The sequence below is a fragment of the Gossypium hirsutum genome, chromosome A08, assembly GCF_007990345.1.
Source record: "Gossypium hirsutum isolate 1008001.06 chromosome A08, Gossypium_hirsutum_v2.1, whole genome shotgun sequence".
Lineage (NCBI taxonomy): Eukaryota > Viridiplantae > Streptophyta > Magnoliopsida > Malvales > Malvaceae > Gossypium > Gossypium hirsutum.
The window spans coordinates 121383565-121411477 of NC_053431.1; the positions used below are offsets into that span (position 1 = coordinate 121383565).

General features: G+C 30.6%; 3 protein-coding genes, 1 long non-coding RNA gene and 1 other non-coding gene across 7 annotated transcripts; 1 reads left to right on the forward strand and 4 right to left on the reverse strand.

Moving 5' to 3' along the window:
- Window positions 1–2772: 2772 nt before the first annotated feature.
- LOC107893406 (potassium transporter 1) lies at window positions 2773–6996 on the forward strand. Of its 3 annotated transcripts, XM_041075085.1 has the most exons (10): window positions 2778–2991; window positions 3388–3517; window positions 3723–3966; window positions 4171–4416; window positions 4619–4669; window positions 4762–5022; window positions 5098–5150; window positions 5273–5387; window positions 5471–5725; window positions 5815–6996. In XM_041075085.1, the coding sequence occupies exons 3-10, from the start codon at window positions 3744–3746 to the stop codon at window positions 6810–6812; spliced, it is 2202 nt and encodes a 733-aa protein (XP_040931019.1). In that variant the 5' UTR covers window positions 2778–2991; window positions 3388–3517; window positions 3723–3743; the 3' UTR covers window positions 6813–6996. The 3 variants fall into 3 exon arrangements, with proteins under 3 accessions (XP_040931017.1, XP_016673879.2, XP_040931019.1); XM_041075083.1 differs by lacking the exon at window positions 3388–3517 and having other exon boundaries at window positions 2773–2991; window positions 4153–4416; XM_016818390.2 differs by lacking the exon at window positions 3388–3517 and having other exon boundaries at window positions 2773–2991.
- A 516-nt stretch (window positions 6997–7512) lies between these two features.
- TRNAI-UAU (transfer RNA isoleucine (anticodon UAU)) lies at window positions 7513–7586 on the reverse strand. The gene has a single exon. It is a non-coding gene; the product is annotated as a tRNA-Ile (tRNA).
- A 649-nt stretch (window positions 7587–8235) lies between these two features.
- Window positions 8236–10002, reverse strand: LOC107893419 (zinc transporter 6, chloroplastic). Its single transcript, XM_016818405.2, has 2 exons — window positions 9122–10002; window positions 8236–8654 (listed from the first exon to the last, which is right to left on the reverse strand). Exons 1-2 carry the CDS (start codon window positions 9782–9784, stop codon window positions 8340–8342), a joined length of 978 nt encoding a protein of 325 aa, XP_016673894.2. The 5' UTR covers window positions 9785–10002; the 3' UTR covers window positions 8236–8339.
- A 736-nt stretch (window positions 10003–10738) lies between these two features.
- LOC121204709 (uncharacterized) lies at window positions 10739–11530 on the reverse strand. Its single transcript, XR_005899903.1, has 2 exons — window positions 11344–11530; window positions 10739–11011 (listed from the first exon to the last, which is right to left on the reverse strand). It is a non-coding gene; the product is annotated as an uncharacterized lncRNA (long non-coding RNA).
- Window positions 11531–23983: 12453 nt separating this feature from the next.
- LOC107893429 (probable N-acetyltransferase HLS1) lies at window positions 23984–26055 on the reverse strand. Its single transcript, XM_016818416.2, has 2 exons — window positions 25662–26055; window positions 23984–25588 (listed from the first exon to the last, which is right to left on the reverse strand). Exons 1-2 carry the CDS (start codon window positions 25833–25835, stop codon window positions 24626–24628), a joined length of 1137 nt encoding a protein of 378 aa, XP_016673905.2. The 5' UTR covers window positions 25836–26055; the 3' UTR covers window positions 23984–24625.
- Between the last annotated feature and the right edge of the window lie 1858 nt (window positions 26056–27913).

Consider the following 27913-nt stretch of genomic DNA (forward strand, 5'->3'; position numbering starts at 1 on the left):
CATCATGGAAATGGAAACTTCAACAAAGCTATGACCTTTGGCTTTGGCACGAAAGAAAGAGAAAAATAAGTGTTATGATAAGTCCTATACATGGTCATCTTGTACTCAATCAGCAGCCTATGGTCTTATCAGTTTGCAACTTGTTTGAAACTTGCTCTCTCATAAAATCATAATTGAACCACCAAAACAGGGAGGTCGGCCATTGAATTCCCTCCTCCAACTCACCAACTTTTATACCATTTTCTCTTCAATCAACCCATGTGTTTTTTCTCTTCACATACAAAAAACACTCCACTTCGGGTTCACTCCCATCCCATTAGTTGATAAAGAATGTTTAAAATTAGTGGTGTTTTGGCATCTTGCAGAAAATGCAAAGGCTGCCCAAATAGCTTTTGTGTCAGTTTCAGATGGCTTTTCAATTTCTAATTACTAAATGAAGAAACTAAAGGAAAGAAAAAAAAAAGAAGACAAATTATCTAAGTTTTGAAGGGGAAAGGAAACATCGTGTTTGTGTCTAGAAAGATTCAAAGTAACCCAAGGGGAAGAGGGGACCCCATAAGCTAAAGCAAACAAACAAATACTCCAAATAGTCCTTTAACATTCGCTACACTTGATCAATTTAATAGATAGCAGCTCATATTTCCTCACCTACTTGATTACTTTTTTTTTAATGTTATCTTGTATCTGATAATTACATTAGGTCTTGATTAAATTCAGAGTTAAATCAAGTTAAATTTCTAAACAAAAGATAAAGTTACATTATTATTATTTTCTTTATCTACAATTTTGAACTTGAAACTTCAATAAAAGGATAACCAAATTTCTTACTATTTCACCTAATATTTGATTATCTCTTGAATACCCTGAATTTATTGAAAAAAATATCGCCTGCCCTGCTAGTCTGAATCAAATCAGCTGGCTATTTTGTCAATAAACATAGCCATAGGGGACAGTTTTGATGGTTACTTCACCATGTTTATAATCTTTGGATTCTGACATCTGATTAGCATTTGCACCTGCAATTCAGGTGCCCCTTTATTTTAATTACTATGTAAAACAAACAAAAAATTTCCCATTGGTCTATCTATTATTTTATTTATATGTACTTTTTTTGTCATTGGCCAAGTTGAGAAGACTGAAAAACAGTGTTATGGATAATAGGAATCAGCATTTTTTTCTGATCATGACACAATCAAGTTCTTTCCTTAGCCAACTTTTCCACTGTTGTGCAGTTTTCAGATTTTTGAACTTAAAATAATATTTGTTAAAATATTCACAAGTTTCTTAAGGTTTGACTTGAGTGACCTTTTAGTTTTAACATTTTTAACCTATTCTTAACCAAAATTAAATCCAGTAGCAAGCAATATGTTTGAGTCCATCGTTTTAGTTTAACTGGAGGCTAATATTTGATACATGAAAATTTCATGACAACTTGACTAGGTACTTTTTTAAGGTGTGTTCTCAATTGCTTTTGGGATGAATTTTTTTTTAAAAAGTACTTTTCTCTTAAAAGTAATGAATAACATATATCATTGGGGCAACTTTTTTACCTTTTGGGATGAACTTTTTTAGAGATGAAAAAGCAGTAAATTTTAGCTTTTTCAGCTAAAAAGTACTTTTGGCTGTTATTTTACCTTTTTAACCTTACTTTTTGACTTAAAATGTGTTTGATGCTATTATTTTGTGTTCTCTTTCTTGATTATTTAATATAATTTTTACAAATGTGTTAAAAGCATTAATTAAAAATAAAAAATATTTTTTAAAATAATATAATTGTGTCAATATCTAATTACAAATATTTAATTATTATATTTAAATATTTAAATATAGTTTATATATTCTAATTAAATTTAATAAATAATTAATATTAATTACTTAGAAATATTTAAAATTAATATTATATATTAAAATATTAACACTAAGTTATAATAAATTAATTTTTTATATTTTTACTAAAATATTATAATATTAACTAATTTGAACATTATTTAAATACATATTTGTTACTTTATAATATCATGTCTAAAATGGACATTTTACTTTTCAAAAACACTTTTTCACCGCACTTTTCAAAAGCAATGAAGAACTGGCCCTAAGATTTATGCTTATCTAAGGGTAATGCTATTCCAAAAAGATGCTGAAACTAAACATGTGAAAAAAAAAACAGATAAAAAAAGAATATCATGATTTTTTTTCCCTGGGAATTTGATTACTTAGTTTAAGCAATATATTATATCCCCATGAGCAAAGAGATGGTGTTAAACATGCTATTTAAGGTCTAATTATATTCTATCATTTATTGGTGGACCACAAAATTTAAAACCAAATTTGAGAGCAGTAAATTTTCACTTTTTTTCTCTCTAATGTTTCCTTTTAATTATGATTGGTTGGTGTTGGAGACAGCTTTGAAATAAATGAAGCCAGTTATCAGCATGAACAAAGAATCTTGTACTAAAAAAAATATTAGTTGTTTATTCTATAAATTTCATGTTGGGGGGTCATTTCTTGATTGTTTAAAAAGTTAAAACTATGCCAAAAAGAATTTAGCCAAACAGTAAATTGATGAGATAGTAAGGAAAAAACAATTGCAGGAAACTGTCAATGATTCCCTGTAAAAGATATAGGGAGTGTGATATTATATCTTAAGATTCTGGTATATAATTGTATATATTATATATTATTTTTTGTGATTATTATTAGTACAAATTTCAAAGCTTAGACTGCAACTAGTAGTCCTATAAAATAGTAAGTGAGATAAAAGAGCATTGAATGCATTTTGCAACTTCTTTGGACGCACACAGCACTTGCCTCTTTCATTACTTACTGCTTACTTCCTACATTCTCTCTAATTCTCTTCCCCTTTAAATTCTCTCTTTCTCAAAGGATTTGCTTGTCTTCCAATTCCCATTTTCTTCTCCTCTTCATTCACTTAATCTTACCATAGTCATGAATCCTTCAGAAGAGTTTTTAGAACAAGGAATATCTCAACAGGTAGAACCTTCTTTCTGTACACCATGGCTTACTGCCATTCATAGTTCACCCATAAGTCTTTTTTCTTATCCAAAATTGGATAAGAAAATGTGATGCAGTCATTTTCTATTCAGTTTCTTGTGCCTCTCTCCCTGTGTTCTGCTGTTAATTTCTAATGGATGAGATTTTTTAAAATTTCTTTTTATTGATGAGTAAAATGTTTATTATAAGATAAGTGTGGGTTTTGAAATTAGGACATGTAATGGAAGAGCAACAGTTATTTATCCATTAACAGGCTCTTTGAAATTAGGACATGTAATGGAAGAACAACAGTTATTTATCCATTAACAGGCTCTTTAATGGTTTCTGGTTAAAATTTGTCCCTAAGCTTTGAGTGAAATTTTGGTTTTCAAGCAGAGACTTGAGTAGCTCTCTGGGATGTTTTATGTCAGCCTTCCAATCAAATGAGAACAGGGAAGAGTGAACCTTGTCCTGAAATTTATGCATTTAGCATTCAGCTTCATAGATTGCATATGGCGGATACAAGGTAGAGAAACTTAACCTCAAAAAAGACTGCTATTGATTATTAAACTAAGCTGCGTAGGTAGAATAAAGTTTTGAACTTTATAGAGTCCCCCAGTTTCAATAACCCTGCTTATCTCACTTTATCTTTCCTACTCATTTTGGTGCGTTATTATCACACCATTGAATATGTTGAAACATTGATATATAGTTTTGGTTTTGTGGGTCAGAACTTGAGGAAGGCATCTTGCATGACGGTTGCAACTTTAGCTTATCAAAGTCTTGGGGTTGTATATGGTGACCTCAGCACCTCTCCTCTCTATGTTTACAAGACCACCTTCTCAGGGAAGCTGAGCCTTCATGAGAATGATGAAGAGATTTATGGCGTCTTTTCCTTCATCTTCTGGACTTTTACTCTCATTGCTCTCTTTAAATATACTTTGATTGTCATGTCTGCTGATGATAATGGTGAAGGTCAGCTTTCTTCTTTCTTACAATTTGAATAATTGATTACCAATGGAAATGATTGAGTTTTGTCCCTCAAGTTTCGCAAGTGATAATATAGATTCCATGTAGATTTTAATGCTACCTATAGAATGCTACAGATAAATTTTACTCCATTAGAAACAACAAAAGTAAGGCTGCTATCATATTTTCAAGGTTTCATTTGCTACTTAGGTGGTACATTTGCGTTGTATTCTCTGCTGTGCCGACATGCGAGGCTAAGCATTCTACCTAATCAACAAGCCACAGATGAAAAGTTGTCTGCATATGCAACACATGGATCCATGGAGACATGGCAGAGCTCTGCTCTCAAGTCGTTCTTTGAGAAACACCCTAGATTTCGTACTGGCTTGTTCATTTTGGTTCTTCTTGGGACCTGTATGGCAATAGGCGATGGAGTACTTACACCTACAATATCAGGTAGCCGAGGTGTTGTTTAGCCACTTTATCTCAACTATAAATCTACTTCATCAGTCTTGCACCTTCTAAAACCTGAATCTGTGATTCCAACTTCTGCAGCAGCATACTGTATTCTACCAAATTATTTGAATTTTCACTCTTATCATTTCTGACTTCTTATATGGATACTCTTACATGGATTTGTTTGCATTCCTTCTTTCAGTTCTTTCAGCAGTTTCAGGAGTCAGACTTAAGATCACAGCACTGCATGAGAGTACGTCCTGCCTCTTACTTTGTTTAAAAGTTTTTTATTTTGTAAAAACGATTACAATCTCTTAATGTTCATGTTATTCGCTTTTCTTCCAGATTATGTTGTTTTGATCTCATGCGTCATCATTGTGGGGCTGTTCTCACTTCAGCATCACGGAACGAACAGAGTTGCTTTCATGTTTGCTCCGATTGTCGCAGCATGGCTTCTGTGCATTAGCAGTATTGGTATATATAACATATTTAGATGGAATCCACACATATTTCGTGCACTTTCTCCAGTTTACATGTTGAAGTTCCTTAAGAGGACAGGCATAGAAGGATGGATCTCATTAGGAGGAGTGGTTCTCTCAATCACAGGTAATTACTATGGTTTACTTACTTCAAAACCGAATCCTTGAAAGCTGTAACAAACATCTATTCGAATTGGCTCAGGTGTGGAGACAATGTTTGCTGATTTGGGCCATTTCTCTTCACTGTCAATAAGGGTAAACTCTAAACTTTTAGTTGATAAACCAGGCTCTAACTGTTAGTTAATCAGCATGCCTTGTTCTAGCTTCCTTCAAAATTAATCTAATGAGATCTAGCACCTATATAATTAACATCCCAGGTAGCTTTCTCTTTTTTGGTATATCCCTGCCTGGTTCTTGCATATATGGGAGAGGCTGCTTTCCTCTCTAAACACCATGAAGATATCCAGAGAAGCTTTTATAAAGCCATACCAGGCAAGAGCTAAGACAAGTATGCAATTGAGACCATCATGCTTTGCTTGCCATAATAATGTCTTTTAATTCTATTTTCCATGCAGAAGCTGTTTTTTGGCCAGTGTTCATTGTGGCAACTTTTGCTGCTGTTGTTGGAAGTCAAGCTGTAATATCAGCTACGTTCTCCATTATAAACCAGTGTTGTGCATTGAATTGCTTCCCCTTTGTGAAAATCATTCATACTTCGAGTAAAATATATGGGCAGATTTATATCCCAGAGGTCAATTGGATATTAATGTGTCTTTGTTTAGCTGTGACAATAGGATTGAGAGACACCAACATGATGGGTCATGCATATGGTATTCACAGATTATATGCATACAATATTGTTCATTCATCTTAGATCATTGTGCACAAATGAACTTGGATTGTTTTGATCGGTGTGTAGGTCTGGCAGTCACTACAGTTATGTTTGTGACAACCTGCTTAATGGCATTGGTGATATTAATCGTTTGGAAGCAAAGGATAGCTATTGCAGTTGCATTCTTAGTGATTTTTGGATCGATGGAACTGCTTTACATCTCGGCATCTGTTTACAAGATCCCGGAAGGGGGTTGGATTCCTCTAGCACTTTCTTTCATTTTTATGGCTATAATGTATATATGGAACTATGGAACGACTAAGAAGCACGAATTTGATGTGGAGAACAAGGTATCGATGAATAGGATCGTGTGTTTAGGCCCTAGCCTTGGCATGGTAAGGGTCCCTGGGATCGGTCTTATTTACACTAATCTGGTATCCGGGGTCCCTGCAGTTTTTGGACACTTTGTCACAAACTTACCTGCATTCCATCAGGTGCTGGTTTTTGTTTGTGTCAAATCTGTACAAGTTCCATACATTAGCGAAAAAGACCGGTTGATGATTGGTAGGGTAGGTCCAAAGGAGTACTGCATGTTCCGGTGCATCGTCAGGTACGGTTACAAAGATCTGCAGCAAGAAAACTACGATTTTGAGAACCGATTGGTGTCGGGAATAGTACAGTTTGTGGAAGCAGAAGAAGATACTACTTTGAAAACAACTTTTATATCAGCATGTGGAAGAGAGGTAGGGAACATGGATATTGAAAAATTTGATGCACAAAACCAGGATCATAGTTTCACAAATTCAAAGTCAAGTGATATTTTGGAGACAAAAATCAGGAAGGGGCATGGAGGAGGGGCTCCCCTTAAAGATGAGTCACTGCAGATACTGAGAGCCAAAGAATCAGGGGTTGCATTTATACTAGGCCATTCATATGCAAAGGCAAAGAAATCATCTTCCATAGTGAAGAAATTTGCCATAAATGTGGTATACTCTTTTCTGAGCAAGAATTGCAGGGAACCTGATGTGGTATTGAATGTGCCTCATACTTCTTTGCTAGAAGTAGGTATGATCTATCATGTCTAACTCTAACTCCATTTATCTCAATCATAAGAGAAATGTAAATTATACAAAGGGAAATAGGGTCCCTTAAATTTACATATGATGTGTATACAAAGAGACGGGGCACAAAATAACTTCTAATTCTAACAGGAGGCTGTCCTACACGTTAAGAACCACTTGACATGAAAATCCCTTCAATGGTTTTTTATTTTCTTGCTATGTTAGCAATGATCTGATATCATCATATTCCAAATCAAAATCACAAGGTGAATATATATATATACATGTCTACTAGTTTCGGTGTGAAGTGTTTCTTGTTGGATTTTAATATAATATAAATATTAATAAATACTAAAAGACAATAAACAACAAAATACTAATAAAAAAATAAATGGATTATTGTCCCATACCCTATAAGTGGAATAAAAAAACCTAAGTGATATAATAAAATAATTAAAAAAGACATTTGATGTAATCTTAGACTTGGGATGGTGAAAGAGTGGAATATATCAGAATATTGTGGTTTGAATAAGGAAATTAAGAGCAAGGGATTCAAGCTGCTGCATTGGAGAGAAAAAGAGAATCTTATTTAACAAGTTGTGGAACCAAAAATCTAATTCAAGGGGATCAAATCAGGAAATAATTTATTTTTCGAGTTTCCGGCATTTTGCATTAGAAACTATCCAGAATGTAGGACAGGGACCGGAAAGACAAAAATATAAGTTGGTCCCGGCGAGGCTCGAACTCGCGACCTTCGGCTCATAAGACCAACGCTCTAACCAACTGAGCTACGGGACCACACGATTTAGCCATACATTTAATTCTATATGTAAAGTTAAATAAGTTTTTATAAAATGCGTAGAATGATGACGTTTAAGAAAATGAGAGTGGTTTCGCTGAAACTTCTAATGAAATGATAGATTTTAATAAAAAATTCCAATATTTATATAAAAAACATATATATCCTAAAATATGAAAAAAGAAAACAAGTGAATTGATTTAAAAATTATGAAATGTATGACATCATATTCTAAACTTGTAGGATTGAAATGGAATTTTATATTTGCATTACCTAGGAAAAAAGACAAATTATTAAAATTTGTTAAATGGTTAGAAAGTTGAAGAAATCTCTGTTCATGCATGAATTGAGTTGCACCCTCATCCATTTTCTCACCTATGACATCTTCACTTTACTTAATGGAATCATGGCTAAGCTCGCATATCAAACAAAGTTAGACAAATGTGCATTTTGGATTACATTTACACGTCTCTCCCCCCACCTTTTAATACCCATTCTCACCATCCATTTCATATGGAGTTTTAACTTTGAATTGATTGATATATATTTATATATACACACGCACACTGAGGTATTTACACGATTACAAATCGCACTGTCTCTCTCTCTCTCTATGATATATATTTATGGTTGCCGAAAACTTGTAACTTGATTATTAAGTAACAATATATATATGATATTTCAACTACTGATTAATCTACTCCATGCCATTGCCATATTTGATGAAATGAAATTTGTAATCGTTTTAATTTTCAAGCCCAAATTGCAAGGATAGACATAGAGGTGGAGCCAAGAGCAAGGGCAATGAATGAACCCTTTTTCAACCACGTATGTGAACCCATCAACTTGTTATGGAAGAAATCGGCAGCAATGAGATCGACCAAAGCCATATAGATGAGAATACCCGACGACAATGAACCCAATATACCTTCCATTATTAATGCATTAGGGCTACTGTCATCGTATCCCGTCACCGAAAACACCATCATTCCCAACAATATTCCCATCGGGGTCGTCGCCGAAAACATTAAGCACATGTACGCCACTGTCCCCATTCTGAAACCTGCCTGAAAAATCATTCACAAACCACATTCGTCATCACTTCATCCAATTCGAATTAATATTCATATACTTTGTAATCTTAAAAGAAAGGTAGGACAGAGAAACACATTAAGTACAAGTATCAGAAGCTGCATGATAAAGGGTTTTGTTAATTAATGCTTTAAAGTTTTAACTCATAACAATGTCATTTATAGGAGTAGTTATTGTACTCATAACAGTTGTTAGGCACAAAAGATCAGTATGAAATTAACACTTAACAGTTAGCTCTAAGGCCAGCAATCTACTGAAAATATTTGTCTTAAACATAAGTTTGAAGTAAATTTAAGTTGAAGACTTGGTATTGAAAAAAAATTAAGAATTAAATTGAATTTTATAAAACAGGAGAAAGGGATGGGTCTAAATCAAAACAGCTATATTTCTGGTCCACTGCATCAAAAATTAAAATCAAACATTAAATTAGTTGAACTGATACCTGTGCAATGCAGCCACCGAGGCCCATGCCTTCGAAGATCTGATGAAAGGCGAGAGCAGCGACCAGAGGTCGGATGGTACACTGATTTTGGGACATCCCCATCGTCACCCCGATTATCACCGAATGGAAAATTATCCCAATCTCCAAAACCTGGGAAACCAGTCTCTGCTTAAGCTTCACTAATTCCTCGTTCGACAAATCACTATGGGTGTTGCCCACTTTTTTTCCCACCGTTACATCATGCGTTCCCACCGGTAAATAGTCTCCACTGGGTTTATGACCATGCTCCACATGTGAGCTAGCCGTTAAGTCCACAAAAAGAGCGAGCAGAGCCCCGATTAGAGTGACAAGGCCGGCGAAGGGGAAATCTTTCCAGGGATGGCGAGAAGCGACCTGGCAGTCGGATAGGGCGGCGAAGGCGTCGGGGAGGACGTGGACCAAGGAGGTTGAAAGGATGACTCCGGCAGCGAAGCACTTGATTATTAGAATTGCCTTGTCGTACACGGGTTTTCCTTGGAAAAAACGGGCCAGGAGGACCGGGGTAGTTATGCCGATGACGCTGGTGAAGAAGATTACGAAAAGAGAGATGAACTTGAGGTGCGTGGCGGCTGCACCGTCCCTACAGCCGAGGGCTCGAGCCGTGTCGCTCACGCACGATGCCATGGTTGCACCCTCGAGGAAATTAAGAAGAAAGAGAGAGCAACGAGGAAAGGAAGGGAAGGGGGACTGATAGTGTCTGGCGGGGAATTCAATAATAAAAATTTGATAACTTAATTAGAGGGTGGAATTTAACGACGGACGTTTTCTTCTTGTTTCTTGTCAACTATGGACACTTACACTTTGGACTAATAATGGTTATGGAAAAGAGAAAGAGGTTTAAGAAAGGAAATTATTTCATATTATTATATTTAGCAAAATAAAGTTAATAGTTTTTTTATCTAATTAAACAGTGGAAATAAAAAAAAAGTTTGAATATACTATTTTTATTATAATTTTTTATAATATAATTATATAAAAGATGACTAGGGTAATAAATATATCTCATATAATTTTTCCTATTTTTAAAAAATTTTGCAGATAACAAGTGGGCTGAAAGCCTTAACCGTCATTTCTAATGGACTAAACTCGTGAATGACAAAAAGCTTGAGGTCTTAATCAACGAAAAAAACCCTTTAAAAATCAAAGTGGAGAAAACTTTAAAGAATAAATAAATGATGTATTACGGCTTTTTATCTTTTAATTTTCTTGTAGGAATTTCACCTATATCTATTAATTATAACTTAGATTTTAAATTCATCTCTAAACTTAAAAATTGTATTTATTAAGTCATTAAAATATCAACATCGTATTAATCAAATCATCCCATCAGTTTAGCTACTAGTTTTGGTTTTAAATGCCCCTCAAATATGATGTAGAGTATGTTCAAAGTGTGCAAATCAAGTGATAAACATGTATGTATCTATTACACGCAACTCCCTTTATAACAACACATTTATCTATCAAAATTTTGGATGTTACAAAAATGTGATTGTTATACACTTATATCAACATTTGAGATTTAGATTATATTTATATTTTAATTTTCAAATTAAATAATCATATTGTACAAGCCCAATATTGCCCGGGCCCATAAACAAATAAAATATAACAACCAAATAAAACAATTACAAAACTCAATTACAAGACAAACAGCAGGCCCAACTTCCACATCAAATGACCCAAACAATAAAAAAGCCTAAAGCCCACCTAGCCCAACAAACTAAACATTTTCAGCAGCAAAAAAACCCTAGCCACCAAGTTTTCAGCCGCCACTCCCCTCACCCTTGGCCATCACGCGCACCACCCACGCACGCCCCTCACCTCCTCGTGAGCCACCCACATCTGACACACCTACAACAGAGACAAAAACAACAGCAAGAGAAAGCATGCGAGGGATGGTGGAAGAAATAAAAAAAGAACGAAAACAAAAAAATAAAAGATGAATGTTTTGTAGATCGGCCTTAAAAAGCCAAAATCTATCATTTGTAAAGGGGGGATTTTACAAATATTGAAAAAGAGACAATCACAAAAATCCCTCTGAACTTCGAATACAAAGGAAAAATCAATAAAAAGGTTTGCATTTTTTTATTTTTCTCTCTTCTTTCGAATCTTTTTTTTTTGTTTTTTTTCCTTCTTTCTATATACATATACATATATATTATTAAAAAAAACAAAAAAGTTACATTTTGAACTTCCGGCCACCGTGTGCAATGGTCGGCGACGGCGGCGGCGCGACCAACAGCGGTGGCCCAGTGACCAGGATTCCACCGGAGAAGAAAAGGCTTGAGAGGATTTTAAGGGGGGTTTCAGTTTTTTTTGGAAGGAACGAAATGAAATTTTTTCAAAAAAACTTGACTTTTATAGCATGGAAAAACGGCACCGTTTTGTGCCTAGAGAATAGAAGCTTAAACGGCATCGTTTCATGCCCGTCCGACCCGATCCGACCCGACCCGCTAGAGGATCCGCGTGGTTTTAATTCGACGGCATATTTGCGCAATCGGTCCTTCCGAATTTTCATATTTCGCAATCAAATTATCTTTTGTTTATAAATTAGCCCTGAAATTTAACCCGATTTTTAAATTAGCCCTCCTACTGCGCATCGTTTAATAAGCTGAAATATTGCGCTTTTGATCCCCCATGGTTTTGTGCGTGTTCAAATAAGCCCCTCTTTTGTTTTATATTTTAAAATCTATCTCGAGCTTTCTATTTTGTTTTCGATTCAATCCTTTTTATCGTTTTGACATTTTAATAATTGATTTTGGCATTCATTTTTTATTATTACCATATCTATTGTTATTATTTTTATTTTTATGTATGTGATATTTATATTATTATTATTATAACTCCTTTATTATTTCTAATATACATATATTACGTGCATGTATATATATATAGTATTATCTTTTATTACTTTATTTTAATATCTTTATTATGTATATATATAGTATGATTTTCAATTACTTGATTATTTATTATTTTTTTTTGTATTTTAATATTATTACCATTATTATTATTATCATTGTTAATATAAGTCGATACTTTGTTATATGTATATATCTTTAGTATTATTAGTTATACATTTTATACTATTTCTTGTATATGTTCTTATCAATGTTAGTATGTGTTCTATCTTGTGTATATATCTTTAATATATATGTAAGTAGTTATGTAGTAATATTAAGAGTTGTCTTTTAGCATTATCTTTAATATGTATATACTATGTAGATAGTTTAACATTTTTATATATATTGTGTGTATGTATCTTTAAATATTGTATTTTTATATATGTTATGTATATACCTCTAATACCATATTATTTGTATATTATTATTTTTCATATCTTCTTGAATAATATTACATATATATATCTCTTTTAATACCACATCATAGATATTCTATTATTTTATTTATTTTTATTCCTAGTATATTTATTATTAATATTAGTATATGTATTTCATTATACGTATATATATATTTTTTATAAATAGTATTATTTTCATATATCCTTATATTTATCATTATACTTATTATTTTATCCTAATATTACTATGTATTTATTTTAAAATATATGTATATATTTGTGTAGTATTGTTAATGTATATAATTTTTTATGTCATTAGTATTTATAATGTATCTTGCATATGTTCATTTTATATAGGTATATATTGCGTACGTATTTTAATATTACTATGTATACACTTTTCACTCTTATCATTATACGTACTTTAATATATATATAGCACTATTAGTATTTTTAATATTATGTTTACGTTACTTCATCTGTTATTATTATATGTTTATATGTATATTTGTTCTGTTTATTTCGTGTTTGATACTATTATTACGTTTAATATATCGCATGCATTGTCATTGTTTTTAATATTATTGTCGTATTTATTATGTGCCTTGATGAATTTCTAATTCTTATTTTTCATTTCCCGCCATTTTATATCATCTCGCTGTTCACCGTTTTAAAATGTTTATTAATGTTTTTTTATTTATTTCAATAAGCAAGGCAATGTACTGATTTAACATTGAGTCATCGATTTCATCGCTATGTTGGGTGAACATCAATCGACTTGTGTTAAAACGGTATGTCCTTCTCAAAAATCAAAAAGATTAAAAAGTTCTCGTGTTTCAATCGGATCACGACTAAATGTTACATCAAACTCGTATTTTAAAAAAAATCAAAACAACGCGTGTTTTACAAGATACCAATTTTGGGCGTCGCGAGGATGCTAATACCTTCCTCGCGCGTAACCAACTCCCGAACCCTACTTTACTCTGATTTCTGCGTAGACCCACATTTGGCCTTCACTTTTGTTCGAGGATAAATTTTCTTTTCAAAAAAGATGATTTATTAGGTGTCCGATCACACCTAGAAAAAGGATCGGTGGCGACTCCCTTTTTAAATAAAATCGAAAGTCGGTTTTTAAATTTTCAAATAATCACCATAAATAGCGACCAAGCTAAAATTTTTACGTCGCTACACATGTATTAATAAGATTAATTAGTGAGGTTTAGATTATATTTGTAATAAAATTTGTAAATGTAATTTCATTTATTAAAAATTATTTATGCTTGATAAAATGCGATTAATAGATTTTTATATAAAATTATAACATTTAGGAATATAATTTATTCGTATTTCACTTCGGAATATAATTAATTTTGCTAAACTTCTAGATATCAATTATTATAGAGACCTAATTTAGTAAAAAGTATACTCCATAATTTATGATTGTTGTTGTTATAGATGAAAATCGTCATAAAGATTAAACAAAAAAACATAAAAAAATCATTTCTACAACAAACTTTGATTTAAGTTGATTGTATGCAAATGATTTGGATTTGATTTATTAAAACAATAACCATCTTAAAATTTTTTCGTAGTTTTTTTTTTTTAAACTTTAGATTAAGTCCTTCATCCAAATAAGCACACATAAGGGAGACAATAGGAGCAAGCGTGGGCTTTGTTCTTCTTTCTCAAAAGGTAAAATTTCACTTTTAGTTCCTTTAAAAATAATAAATTTATAGGTTAATACAATAGTAAAATTACACTTTGACCCTCCTAAAAGAATTATAATTCTATTCTAACTCCCTTGAAAACAATTTTTGGTTTTACCCTTAACCTCGCATGATTACAATTTAATTTACTTGTTTTAAATATACTCCTAAAAAAGAATTTTATTATATTTTACAAGACAGTTATTGTAAGGTAACTATAATTAATTTAATTACAGTAGTTTTGAGCATAAAAGTTTTATATATGAATAAAAACAATTTCTATAATTTCAAAAACTTATAATTAAAGAATCTCAATTTCCTCTAGAAATATAGGGCAAGTGTTTTCATGTTATTATGTAATACTTCTGTATAGAGCAAACATGTGTACTCTAATCCGAGGAAGAGGCCAATCAGCCGTTTTGAGCCCTTTGCTTCTTCAAATTCTCACATCTTTATACTAAGAAAATGTGTGTATATATATATATATCAATTTTAAAAAATTTAAAATTTGACGTGTTTTTCTTATTATGCTTGTATTTTGTTTTTACGACGTGCTTACCTTGCTCTCCTTTTGATGGAGCAAATATTGTGTTAAGGATTCTTTCACATTTTGTAAATTTATTAAGGGATAGACGTTGATCACAAGTTTTAAAATTGTTTCATACTTAAAATAAGAATCAAAGGTTTTAAAGATATTTTTTTTTATCTCAATTACTCATTATAAGTTTTTTGGATTAGTATGTATAAATTATTAATGAAGTTATTCCAAGAGGTCAATTAAATTAATAAAAAAACCCAAAAAAAATATAAAATTGAATAAAGATAATTATGGTGTTTACTTTTAAAAGAGTCTTTATATTCACAGAGTGTGTCCTTTAATGTTTTGGCTTATTGGTGAAAAGGAAAACTGGGTGTTTGATGAGTGTGATTTGCATATTGCAGTTATAAAAGATTTGTGAGAAAAGTTAGGTTGAAAGCATGCATTATTGTGGAAGTGGAGTCGTCTTTTCCCTTTTATTACATTGCCTCGACTCATAACACTTGCTTCAAACCATTATATTTGTCTACCAAACAATTACTTTTTTATACTTATATTAGAATTTTAAATATATATTCGTATAAAAAAATTTAAATTATATAATCAATAAAGCCATGAAACCACAAATAGAATGTGAAAGGACTTGTATTTAAATGAACCATAACATAATTTTTTTTTTTTAAAAAACCCAATAACATCCCTACTCCATGTCACCATCCTTCAATTACACAATGTATTAAAAAATTTAAAATCATATAACAAGTTAGTAACTTAATATTGTAGGATAATAAGTAACTGCAAAATAAATTTATTTGCATTGACAGGAAAATAAATAACAAAATATGAAATCAGAAATTTATTATGTCATAGTAAATTTATAGTCTTAAAAACGAATTCATCCTAATCGGTGTAATCGTGTAGTGGACGTTGTCCTTTAAGGTTAACATAGTGCTTTGATATTCGTCACTCGAATATGGAAGATGAAACTCGATTGGTGTTATTATTCTCAGGAAATCACAGTAGGATTAATTCTCAGAAAAGTTATGAGGGGTCACAGTTGATCCCACTTAAAATCCAAACTCCGAGACAATTTTTCACTAAAGTAATTTGAGAAAAATCGATAAAGTTTATAAGGAAAACGGAAAAAATATTTTTCGGAGAGAGTTGTATTTTTAGTTCTTTGTATACAATGCGGAAATCAATCTTCTATTTATACTAGTAATAAAATGACAAAAAAAAATAATTAGGCAGGGGCAAAAGAATAAAAAAACCACACTGAAATTGCCCCATTATTTTCGCACCCAATAGTAAAAAAATATTGGAATTTTTGAAACAGTAAACTGAAAAAAAGTAAAACTGCTAAAGATATTATTTTTTGAAAAACAATAAAACTTTTACCCAAAAAAGATATACACGTGGTCCATGTCGAAGATACATGTTAACATAGACACGGACCAGAAGCCTTCTATTTATACTAGTAACGAAAGGGTAAAATAATAATTAGGCAGGGGCAAAAGAGAAAAAAAATGCACTAGAACTGCCCCACTATTTTTGTGCCCAACAGTAAAAAAAATATTAGATTTTTCATAATAGTAAACTGGAAAAAATAAAACTATTAAAGATATTATTTTTTGAAAAATAATAAAACTTTTACCCAAAAAGCTATATACGCAATACGTGTTAACATGAACTAATATAAGTGGACAATGACGGTGCACACATGTGATAAGTCTATAACCCAATTATTCAATAAGAACACGAAGTAAAACTATATAAAAACTCTGTTGAAAACTTATACGATATACCCACAAACATTAACCATTTACGTTACCAACAAATATTATTTATGAAATTTAAAACTCCACTGATAAAATATATATTACAAATATTTTTATATACAAAATATATATTTAAAGTTTGAGGTTAAATTTGGTTCATCCACGTAACTGTTTTTAGAAAGCAAGATTCAGTATGGGCTAATAAGATGACATGGGCCACGCATGGTTTGCCATGAATAAGGAACAGAGGGTTTGATACAGTTGTTTTTTTTAGAACATGAGTAAAATTTCCAGGTTCATTTATTAAATCAATCGATTACAACTAATGTATGTCCAACTCATTTATATTCAATCACAATTTCGTTTATATTTGTTAAAAGCCTTTTTATTTTATATTACTATATAATTAAAAATATTATTATTTGTGTTTAATTTTATATGTAATATACTTATTAACAATTATGTTCATTATTTTATATTTAAAAACTAAAAAATATGTTTATTTATAGCTTATTTATTTATTATTCATGAATATTTTTATACTCTTGTTAATGTTTATATTTAAATCACCTAACGTTTACATTTAAAAATAAAATACCTTATTAATTCACTTATAACTCAATCTTAATTTTAACTCGTAAAACACCACATGACATATTGTGAGCCTAAACAATTTCCATATATGTCAGGTCCAATCAATATATCACCTCCCTCGATTTGATGACACTTCCTTTAATCATTTTACATCGACTCTAGTAATGCTACTAACCCTTTTCTTTTCAGTTTTTGTTCTTGAAAGATAAATTGTCAAATTCCAATCCCAATCGTTCTACTATAGTTATTATTGGGATTTAATCCTCATATTTAATTTCTTTTAATTTGTTCCTCTACTTTTACGATCTATATAACTATATAAAAGAACTTGTCTTTTGTTTACATGTGTACGATTATCTTTTCTTTCTTTCTTTTTTTGTTCTTTACATTATAAGAAAATGTTAAATTTCATTTTTAGTTCCTCTTTTATGCCTTAATTCAAAATTTAATCTTTATATTTTAATTTTTAACATAATTTAGTCTCTATATTTTTATAATATTATTAACTAATCCAAATAATTAATATCGTTAAAATTTTTCATTAAAATATTATATAGTTATATATAATTTGAATAGCTTTAGAGTCTTAGGGAGAGACTAACACACCTTTTAGGTTTGCTTTATAAAATGATGGTTAAATTTCAATTTCAGCCCCTATCTTATGTTGAAACTTGGATTGAATCCTTGTACTTTAATTTTTGACATAATTTGGTCCCTTTATTTTTGTAATCTCATTAGTTAATTTAAATAGATAATATTGTTAACTATTTCAATTACAATACTTATGTCATTTTTCTCTTTAAGAATATTATTCTAATAAAAAATTATTTTATCAAGTTTGAAGCGATGATTTTAAGGAAAAAAAATTCACATGAGCATTTTCAATGTAAATTTTTTGTTACATTTCTATCAAGTAATTTCTTTTTTTAATTTTAAAATGTTACACCCGTAAATTTAACAAAATAATTTTAACAGCGGTAACAATTGAACTCAAATTTTTTAATTTGAATAGTAGAGTGAGTAAAATTTCAAAATAAAAGTAGAAAGACTAGTACGAAGTGTACATAGACTTAGATTATACTTTAACCTTTCAATTTTTATTCTACAATTTAGCATAAACAAATAATTAACTCAATGCAAAAAAAAAATAGGAATCATACTAATTTTTATAAATCGAAAGCTAGGGAGTTGGAAAGAGGACTATATAAATTTAAAAATAATTAAATTTATATAAATTGAATAGCTATAACTAATTAATGGTTCAATTAAAGGAGGAAAATAGGGTTAATTTCCAAAAACTATAAAGATTGAGGTTAAACTTATGATTATGCTTAATTTTTAAACAGAGTTAACAAAAAATTTTACCCAAATAACTAAAAAATAGCAAATTAAAAAGTAAAAAAGACCAAATTTGAGCTAATAAAGTAGAGATTAAATCTTCACAAATCAATATGGACCATCTTTAGAATTTAACAAAAGATAAACAAAAGTTCGTTGGATTCATTTACTTCTATACTTCTATATATAATAGGAATGACCTAAGTCCTCTACGTGACACCTGTGAAAAGGCTTTCTTTGGTTATTATAATAAATGGTTAAATTGAAGTTTTGGTCCTTTACTATGCTTATATTGAGTGTTAGAGTTGTATGACCCAAATTCTAAGAGATTGCTTGCAAGTCAAAGTCAAACAAAAATATATTTTATTTCTAGAAGATTTAGTATTTATTAGTATAATATATTTAGCATTTATTAGCATAGTTTATTTGACTTGCTAATTTAGCCTTTAAATAGGCTCTTTTACAACATTAGAAAACACACCTATTAAAGATTAGAACTCATAACACATTTAGAGAATTTTGTGTTTATGTTTTGACGGTTCTTTGTTTTCAGGTTTCGGGGTTTAATTTTTATCTCCGTCTTTTGTACTCTTCGTTCTTTTTCTATTATAGTAAAATTATCTTTACCCGTGGTTTTTTTATCCTCTTTAGAGGAGTTTTTCCACGTTAAATTTATGTGTTCAATTTCTCAATTTATTCTGTTATTTTTACTTGTTCATTGCTTAAACCGAGTCGATTTCTAACATTGAGGATTTAGTTTTATATTTTAAATTTGACATAAATTGGTTCTCTACTTTTAAAATGACGTTAGCTAGTCCAAATAGTTAATATCCTTAACTATTCCTTTTAAAATGTTAACGTGAATTTTTCTTAAAAGCACTTTTCTAATACACAAAAATTTATTTTGGCATAATTTATAATGGATATTTCTAAGAAACGAATTTCCACCTTTGGACTAACTAATGATATTATAAAAGTGAAAAAACTAAAATATGTCAAATTAAAGTACGTATATATACTAAATCCAAAGTTTAAACGTAGTAGAGGGACCATTGCCAAAATTTAACCTAATTTTTTTAAATTGATTTAAAAAATATAATTTAATTAAATTTTATTAATTAGTAAAGAGATAATTTTAGAAATTATAATTATTCTACTTTATACTTAAAATTTTAATAAACATCTAATAATTCACACTATTTATAAAGGGAATGATTGAGTGACACTTAGTGATATTAATTCTTTAATGAAATTACTAAAAAAATATTATAATCCATCTATCAAATAAAAATGAAATATATCATTTATTTGTTTTTTAAAAGCTAAGCCATTAACATATATTCTTTTCATCTATAATAAATTTTGTAACATCCATTATGTGAGTGAAAGAAAATATTATATGTTAATTTTTTTAATTATTTAATAATGAATATAGGTAGAGTGGTAATGAATTTGTATTTTAATGCTATTGAAGATATGTTCAATTCTTGAGTTTGTAATTTTTATTTTTTTATTGAAATATGATATAAAAATATTAAAATACAAAAGTTCTATCATAATAATATTATTTAAAGAAGGGGTATTCTTATAATGTCATTATTGAGTTGGTGACTTGATTAAGGATGACACTAACTTAATAAATTCTCAATTATAGTACTAGAAATTCTATCACCACGTATTTAGAACACAAATATATGTTTGAAAATAAAATAAAATAAATAATAAAACGTATGGTTTGAAACTGATTAATAATTGCATGTGAAATATGTACAATATTAAAATGAAAAAAATAAATTGTGAGTAAAATGAAATTTAAAATAATAATGTAGATATATATATATACACAATTGAGGAAGGTAATAGAGTCAGCATCATACAACTAAGATGTAAATATTATATGAAAATCTCATCATATGCATATTTTTATTGGTTTAGTGGTAAAGCTAAAGTTTATTGATACCAATAATGTCAGTTCAAATCTCATCATATGCATATTTTTATTAGTTTTTGTAAAAATAAAAAAAAATACAGTACCCTCAAATAATAAAGCTTATTTTAATTATAGAAGAACATTTCTATAATATCTCTAATTGTGTTGGTCCCTAATTGACTCGTAACACCAACTCAGCCAAGAACTTAAATACTAGTATAGATATACAACTGATGAAGATAATAAATCATGCATATTAAAATAAAAAAAGTATACAAATATTAAAATGAAGCTTCGGTTGAGCTGTAATTTTAAGGTTTTACTAATTCAATTGGCGTGGATTCAAATTTTATTATATACATATCTTTATTAATTTTTGTTAAAATAAAAAGATTAAAGTACCTTAAAATAATATAACTTATTTTAATTACGAAAGAACATTTCCATAATTTCCTTAACTGAGTTAATATTTGGTTAACTCGTGACATCAATTCAACTAAATATATAAATAATAGTGTATATAAATAATAAATAACTAACATTAAATTTACTTGAGAGTAAAACTATGCTTTGTGTCAAAAAATACCATAAAATTTATCATTCACTTAAAATAAGTATTTTATTTTATTTTAAAATAAAAATTACTTTTAGTGAATACTGTTATTCGGAAAACTGTTTTTCACTCGCAGAATGGGAGGTAAAAAAATATAGTAGATATAATATAATTAAAATAATATAAAAATAATTGAAGTTTTTTTTTATAGTAGTTGATTGGATTTTAATTTAGTTGGTATTATTATTATTGTAGAAATTAAGAATACTTCTTTAATTTAAAGATTAAAATAAATTACAACAAAATATAGGCATTTAATCTCTACTATTTACCTGTTTGACCAGCAAATGGAATTTGATCACAACTATAAAAAATTGAAAGTGTAAGTTAAAAGAATTTTTTCATAATTTTATTATATGCTTTGATTATATATGTTTTTTTATATAATGTTTAGAATTATTTATAGCTCTCTAGCACATAATTAAGAGGATAATACGTTTTAACGTATTCAAATCTATGTCTTATTATATTGATAGCAATATCAATATTAATCGAATTAAAAGTTAATCGAGGACTCAAGAATAAAGTTGAACGGGCAATTTTCTTTAAATAATAATACATTATTATTATTATTATTATTATTATTAAGTCTTCTTCCTTGACTGACTGACTGTCGTATTGAAAAAGTAGAAACTGTGGAGCGGAGATGCCGGCTTTTTATGCTTCTTAATCTTCCAACACAGCACGTTCATCCGCTAAGGTTATCGGGAATTCTGGCTTTTTTAAATTGGGCCATTCAGTGAACAAATATATCCATACATTACCTATGCAATGTTTCAAATGATTTTTGGACCTGTTATCAATCTCATATGGCCCAAATTAAACCACATGCCCAAACAGTGAAACCCACTAAGTTTCTCTCCTTCAAATTTACAACAATGGCATCAACTTGAGGAAATTAATCTACATTTCTCATTGAAACAAAAATTTGCTAGTAATTAATTAAGCTACCTGAGAGGAAGAAGACCTTAAACAAAAAGAAAAATGGCTCTTTTTGTGTGTGTGTGTGTGTGTTTCGTTCATCTAAAACTACAGATTTTGGTAAAAAAAGAAAAAGGAAACAACACATACAAACTAGAAAAGGCATAGAAGATTAGGAAGGGAAAAAACAAATTATGGAGATGACCCAGATATATAGTGACAAATGCAGAGGAGTGGGTCACCCCGTTCATCTTCTTCAAACAACCAGATAATTAGCAAAAGCCCAAGGCTTCTTCCAATCAAACTAGATATGGACCACCTCAGGAACAAGATAATGACTAAGACCAACTCCCTATCGCTTTCCTTGCTTCTGTGTGGTGCACGGGCTGACTTCAATTCACTTCAGTCCACCTTTCATTCCTTTTTAATAATTCAATTCCATTTGAGATTTTATTTTAACCAAAATTGAGAATTGTTCTCAAGTAAATAAAACTAACTCTTATATATAATTTTTGAAAAATTTAAAATTAATTATAAACTAAATAAAAATATAATTAAGTTCAATTTAGGTAATCACCGTTTCTTAACTTATGAATTAACAATCATGATTTGGATCAATTTTTATTTTTAATTTTTGCTTAGCCCTAATAAATATGTCCAAGAGACATGCTATTAGTCCAATTCCAACGAATTAGTTGATAAAATAGACTTTGACAGAAAGAATTAACTTATTTAAATTATGAATCAAGCTTGAACTTAATATTCAAAGTCGAATCTTGATTTTACCATCCTCATTTTTCTTATTTTATGATATGTATTTATATATTATATCAGGATTGGGATTCACCAATAAAAAATAAGAGTAAAAGGTTAGAAGAGGATTGGAGACAAACCGGACTCGTGCAAATCCAAACCAAACTTTCTTTGTTGTACTAATAATTGCACACCCTTTTTACTTAAAAGCCATAAGTCTTTATTCATGCACGGCTCTATTTGGTGAACCAAATGATGAGACAAATTGAGGAAACATCGGCAAAGCAAAGCGACACCAAACAAAGTGCCCCTTATCTCTTTCGTTAATTTCACTGTTTTAGATTGCAACCCAACGCAGGCAAAGGACTCTATTAGTATTAGCTTACTTCGCCCTCGATGCCCCTATCGTATAAGTTCTCACCATGTATATCGTCTCACCTTTACGTCCTCTCTCTACTGTGAGATGGAACTGTTTAACTAATCATTTTCTTTTCTTTTCCTTTTCAATATCATTTATGGAATGAAATCTAAGTCAAGATTTGCATGTCTCTTAGTCCAATGCTAATTAAATCAGACCAGCAATCAACATTAGAAACAATTTCCTCTTCGGTTAAGCAGCTTCTATCAAACTTTTCATTTATGTGGGATAACTTATTTCCATTGTCAATGTCAAGTTTCTATGATGTTGTCTGGTCGTATAGTTATTAGCATATATAATTTACTAATTTCTAACTATATCCTTTTATCATATATACAGTTAATATATATTATGTTTACCTAAGTGTATCGAAACTTTTTTTTTTTAAAAAATAGTACAAGGCTTCAAAACTTTGATTTAATGTGCAATTTGATAATGAATTTTGATTTAGTATAATTTTAAGCATGAAACTTCAATTATAGTTTATATGTATACACCAAACTTTAATTTTGATTCATTTGTTCATATTTAAAGAAATAAATACATATATTTATTTTTTATATTGAATTAATATAATTATTTGTGTATACAATTAATATATGAACATAAACTAGTACTAATTCGATGATGCTGTTAATAATTTATAAAAATTAAATTAAATTAAAATTTCTTATATAAAATCACAAAAAATTAAAGTTTACAATATTATAAATTGGATCAAAATTTATTTATAATTTTATATGTTATTGCCATTCATGACTACGTCATGGCTTAAATATTTTGAAAACTTTAATATAGTATTATATCCGTCTAGATACTACGTAAGTAGTTCAATGATCGGCCAATATATATATATACTTTTATCAAATGAGGATCAAATCATCGTGGGAATGAAGACAGTAATGATATCACACTATTTGGCCTACTGTAAGATTACCGATAATGTTTGATTTGGATTCTTAATAAAAAACTTTGACTAATGTTTTGAACTTTGAACTTAACAGTGGGAATTGACAATAGGCTTCCATGTTTGGTAGGAAGGAATAGATGGGTAGCCTAGAATGCTGCTTTTGTCTAAATACGGTCTCATGGACCTGACAAGTGACCTAAAACCCTACCCAACCTTGTTCTTTGTGCATGTATAAAGTAGGGTTACTGAAAATGGAAGATATACCCGAATTGAAATGGTGAGCTTAACATCTTCTCGGCCAGCTCGAAAATGCTACGACATAAGCAAAGAAAAGAAATGGGCGCCGAAATCTTTGAGTAGGAAAGCTTTTGCTCGAAACGTGTATAGTATTTTTATTTTCTTTCATGATAATGGCGAATCCCTCGATATATTTTACCTAAGGAGGAACAAAGGTTTGGACCACTGAGGTGCAAAAGAAAAAAGAGTTACAACTTACAACACCGAGGGTGGCACCTAATTAAGGAAATCTTGTGAGATTTAGTGTGAGCGATGTGAAAGGAACAAGAGAAAGCCCCCACCATAGACATGGATTGGATTTGTCAAAGAATACATGAGGTGGGGTTTTGATTTTAGCTCTCACCTTGGTCAGGGTTTTTGCTTTTGTTTCAGACCTCTCTTGGATCAACAAAAAGAGCTCTTGTTGGTGGGGTTTTTGTCAATTCATGGAGGCTATTCTTCTTTTCATTTTTTAAGGCTTTTATGCACCACAAATCTTCTGGACATGACAGTGACTTCCAGTGCGGGATGTGAAGTCTCGATGAGTCGCTACCTCCTACTTCTGTAACGATAACCTTACAATCCTTGGACTTTGAAGCCATGTTATGCACGAATCGGCACAGGGTCCGCACCAACTTGCCTGACAATGGACCTTCACGGTACACTCCATATATGAAGTAGAACCCGAATGGACGAAAAAAATCGGGTATGCATGGTAGCTTAACGCAAGGTGCAAGCTTTTCGATCAACCGTGAGCTCTTGGTGTACATCAAACAAGATAAGGGTGCATTCCCTAACCTCAACTTGAAAAGCTCCCCACTGTTCCATACACTAAGCATTGCCCAACTACTAGGAACTCCACCCCATGATTCACCTCTAGGATATGCAGCCCAGGTTCCCAAGCTTAGCTTGTTCCTCAGTATGTTGCCTATATCAATCGGGAAGAATTCCGTCGACGACATGAATTTACGGTATATAGCTTCAGCTTCTTCAATCTTGAGCTTTGCTAATTCAACATTGGATGATATCCGGGACATCCGATGGCTGACAGGGTTTACGAGAATGGTTGGTGTCTGGAACTTGACATAACTAAGCCTCTCTACGAACAGCTTGACCGAGGCCTTGTTATCTTTCTCTGTCGCCATGTATCCGTAATCAACGTCATTTGCAATGAACCATTCTTCCAATTTGATAACCAGGCTCGAACCAATCCCTCGTCTACGATAAAGGGATGAAACCCTTAAACCCAAGATATAGCCCACCTTGGCTAGATCATTAGGAGGTTTATGAACTGTTACAAGCTTTATAGAACCCTGGATGACACCAACCAACTGGTTGCCCAGCTCGGCTACCTAGCATGAAAAAAAATGAAAATGATCAATCAATATGACAAGTAATAAGAAAGGAAAATAGTATGGTACGTACCAGCATTTTGTAAATGGGACTGTTTCGGATCCTACAAATGGGATCACCCAAAGTGTCAGTGAAGAGAAACACTCTCTTAGCTGGGCCTACCTCACATTTTCTCTCGAAATCTTCAACTCGAGTTCTATCATATTGGGGGTCGTAGCTTCGTATAATAAGCTCTTCATATCCCATTCTATATGATAAAGCTTCAATGAACACAACAGCTAGTGTTTCATATATATATAAGCAAGGAAAGGAGCAGGAAGAGAGACTAAAAACATGGGTGATGAGTTGAACTTGATTGGTCCATCACCTGACCTGATACCAATCAATAAACTCTAAAGTTACAAATCCAAAGGTTTATGATTGATATGGATAGGCAGCACCCGTAGTGGAAGTAGAAGGCTTTGCTTGGAAATTAATGCTCAAAGTGATGATTTTTATAAGGGGAGAGAGGGTGGGGAAATGTGGAATGTTTCTCTGTCATCAATATCAACATCACCCTAGGTCTTCAATATAATAATAATAATAATAATAAGTACTAGACAAAGATGAGTAATAACAATAATAATAATAATTAGTACTAGACAAAGATGAGTAATAATAGCTAGGAGATGTGTTTTTTGTCCTTTGTCTTTTGCCATTTTTATTTAAGCCACTCCACGTTTGGACTTGAGATCGTAAGCTCAGCCTCACGCCATTTTGCATTCTTAAGCTCTTATTTCTTGTCCAACCAAATTCATTCAATCACCTAATTATTATTTATCTTATACCTCAATTAATTTTCTTTTTAAAAGATAATTTATACCAAAAATTATAAAGGAAGTATTTCACTATTAACAATTAATATATTTTTTTTACAATTTATAAGAACATATCACTAACACAAATATTACAAGTAAATAATCTTTACGTCTCAAATTCATGATATAGATGGTGAGATGAACATTCATTATCAGTATGTCAAACATTTGCTTGACAATTGATAGTTCTTTATTAAAATAACATATTAGAAGTGTTTGGCTCAAGGAGAAGCACGCTCTCATCAATAACTTATATGACATAGGTAATGAGGTTGAGTGAAATCATGTGCAAATTCTTCAATTTTTGCATGATTTTCAGTTATTCAAGCACTTTGAGATTTTCGATAAAGTTGAAAGATATAATCCCGACAAAAAAAAATACTGAATTTATTCTTTTTCATACAAAATTTATTTTTACTTGTAAATCTCAAATTCTTAAATAAAAAAAAATACACAAATTAAATATTCTCAAACTAACATTTTTCTAATTATTACAACAGAAATAATACTGAAGTTACTGCCAAAATTATTAATGTACTAATATATCCTAAAATTTGTAAACCTGTAAAACTCTAGGCAAAAGCAAGAAATATCTGTATCAAACTACACCCTCCAAACTTACCAAGCTCATGAATATAAAAAAAAAAAACATTCCGTACAGTCGGCAGGGAAAAAAAATCTTAGAGTCCAATAATACAGTTCAAGGTTAGTAAACTATCATCATATTAGTAATTGCATTAAAAAAACATCATATTATTAATTAATTAAGTCCAATAAAAAACATATTTATTAATTAATGATGGGGGAAGATGCGGTTGTGCAGAATTTGTGGGGGGCTGTAAGGGTTACGTGTACGCCGTCTAGTGCATGGATATCAGACATCAACAAATAATTAAGTGTGAAAAAGTAGGTTAGACAAAATTAATAGGATTAAACTAAAAGGGTTTTGGCATTTATTAATTTGATAATATGGGACCTTTTTTTTCTTCTTCTTTTCACATAATATAATATTAAGGTGGAGGAGAGAAGTCGTTTTCTATTGACACTAAACTTTTTTGCAAGTGCAGTAATTGATGATATTTATGGGGAAAATGAGTGTGGGTTTTGGGTGGTCCATCTTCTCTTTAGGGCACTTGATCGAGATTCGAAAGTGAAAAGTAAATCTCTCCCCACTAAATTAATAATGCTTACCTTTCTGCTTATCAACTAATTATTATTTGTGGATTTATGATAATTATGCAGGCCGACGTGCCTTTAGCGCATTTGTATGCTTCAACCTATAGTTTTTAACATAAAAAGTGACAGAACTAATTACATTATCATCAAAATAGGAATATAATTGTCTTTTTAATTTTTTTTATATGCAATATCTTTATAAAGATCATTTATTTCTTGAAAAAAAATGCTATCAGCGCATGCACATTAGGATTAAACTATTAATCCCAAAAATATCTTAAAATTAACAAT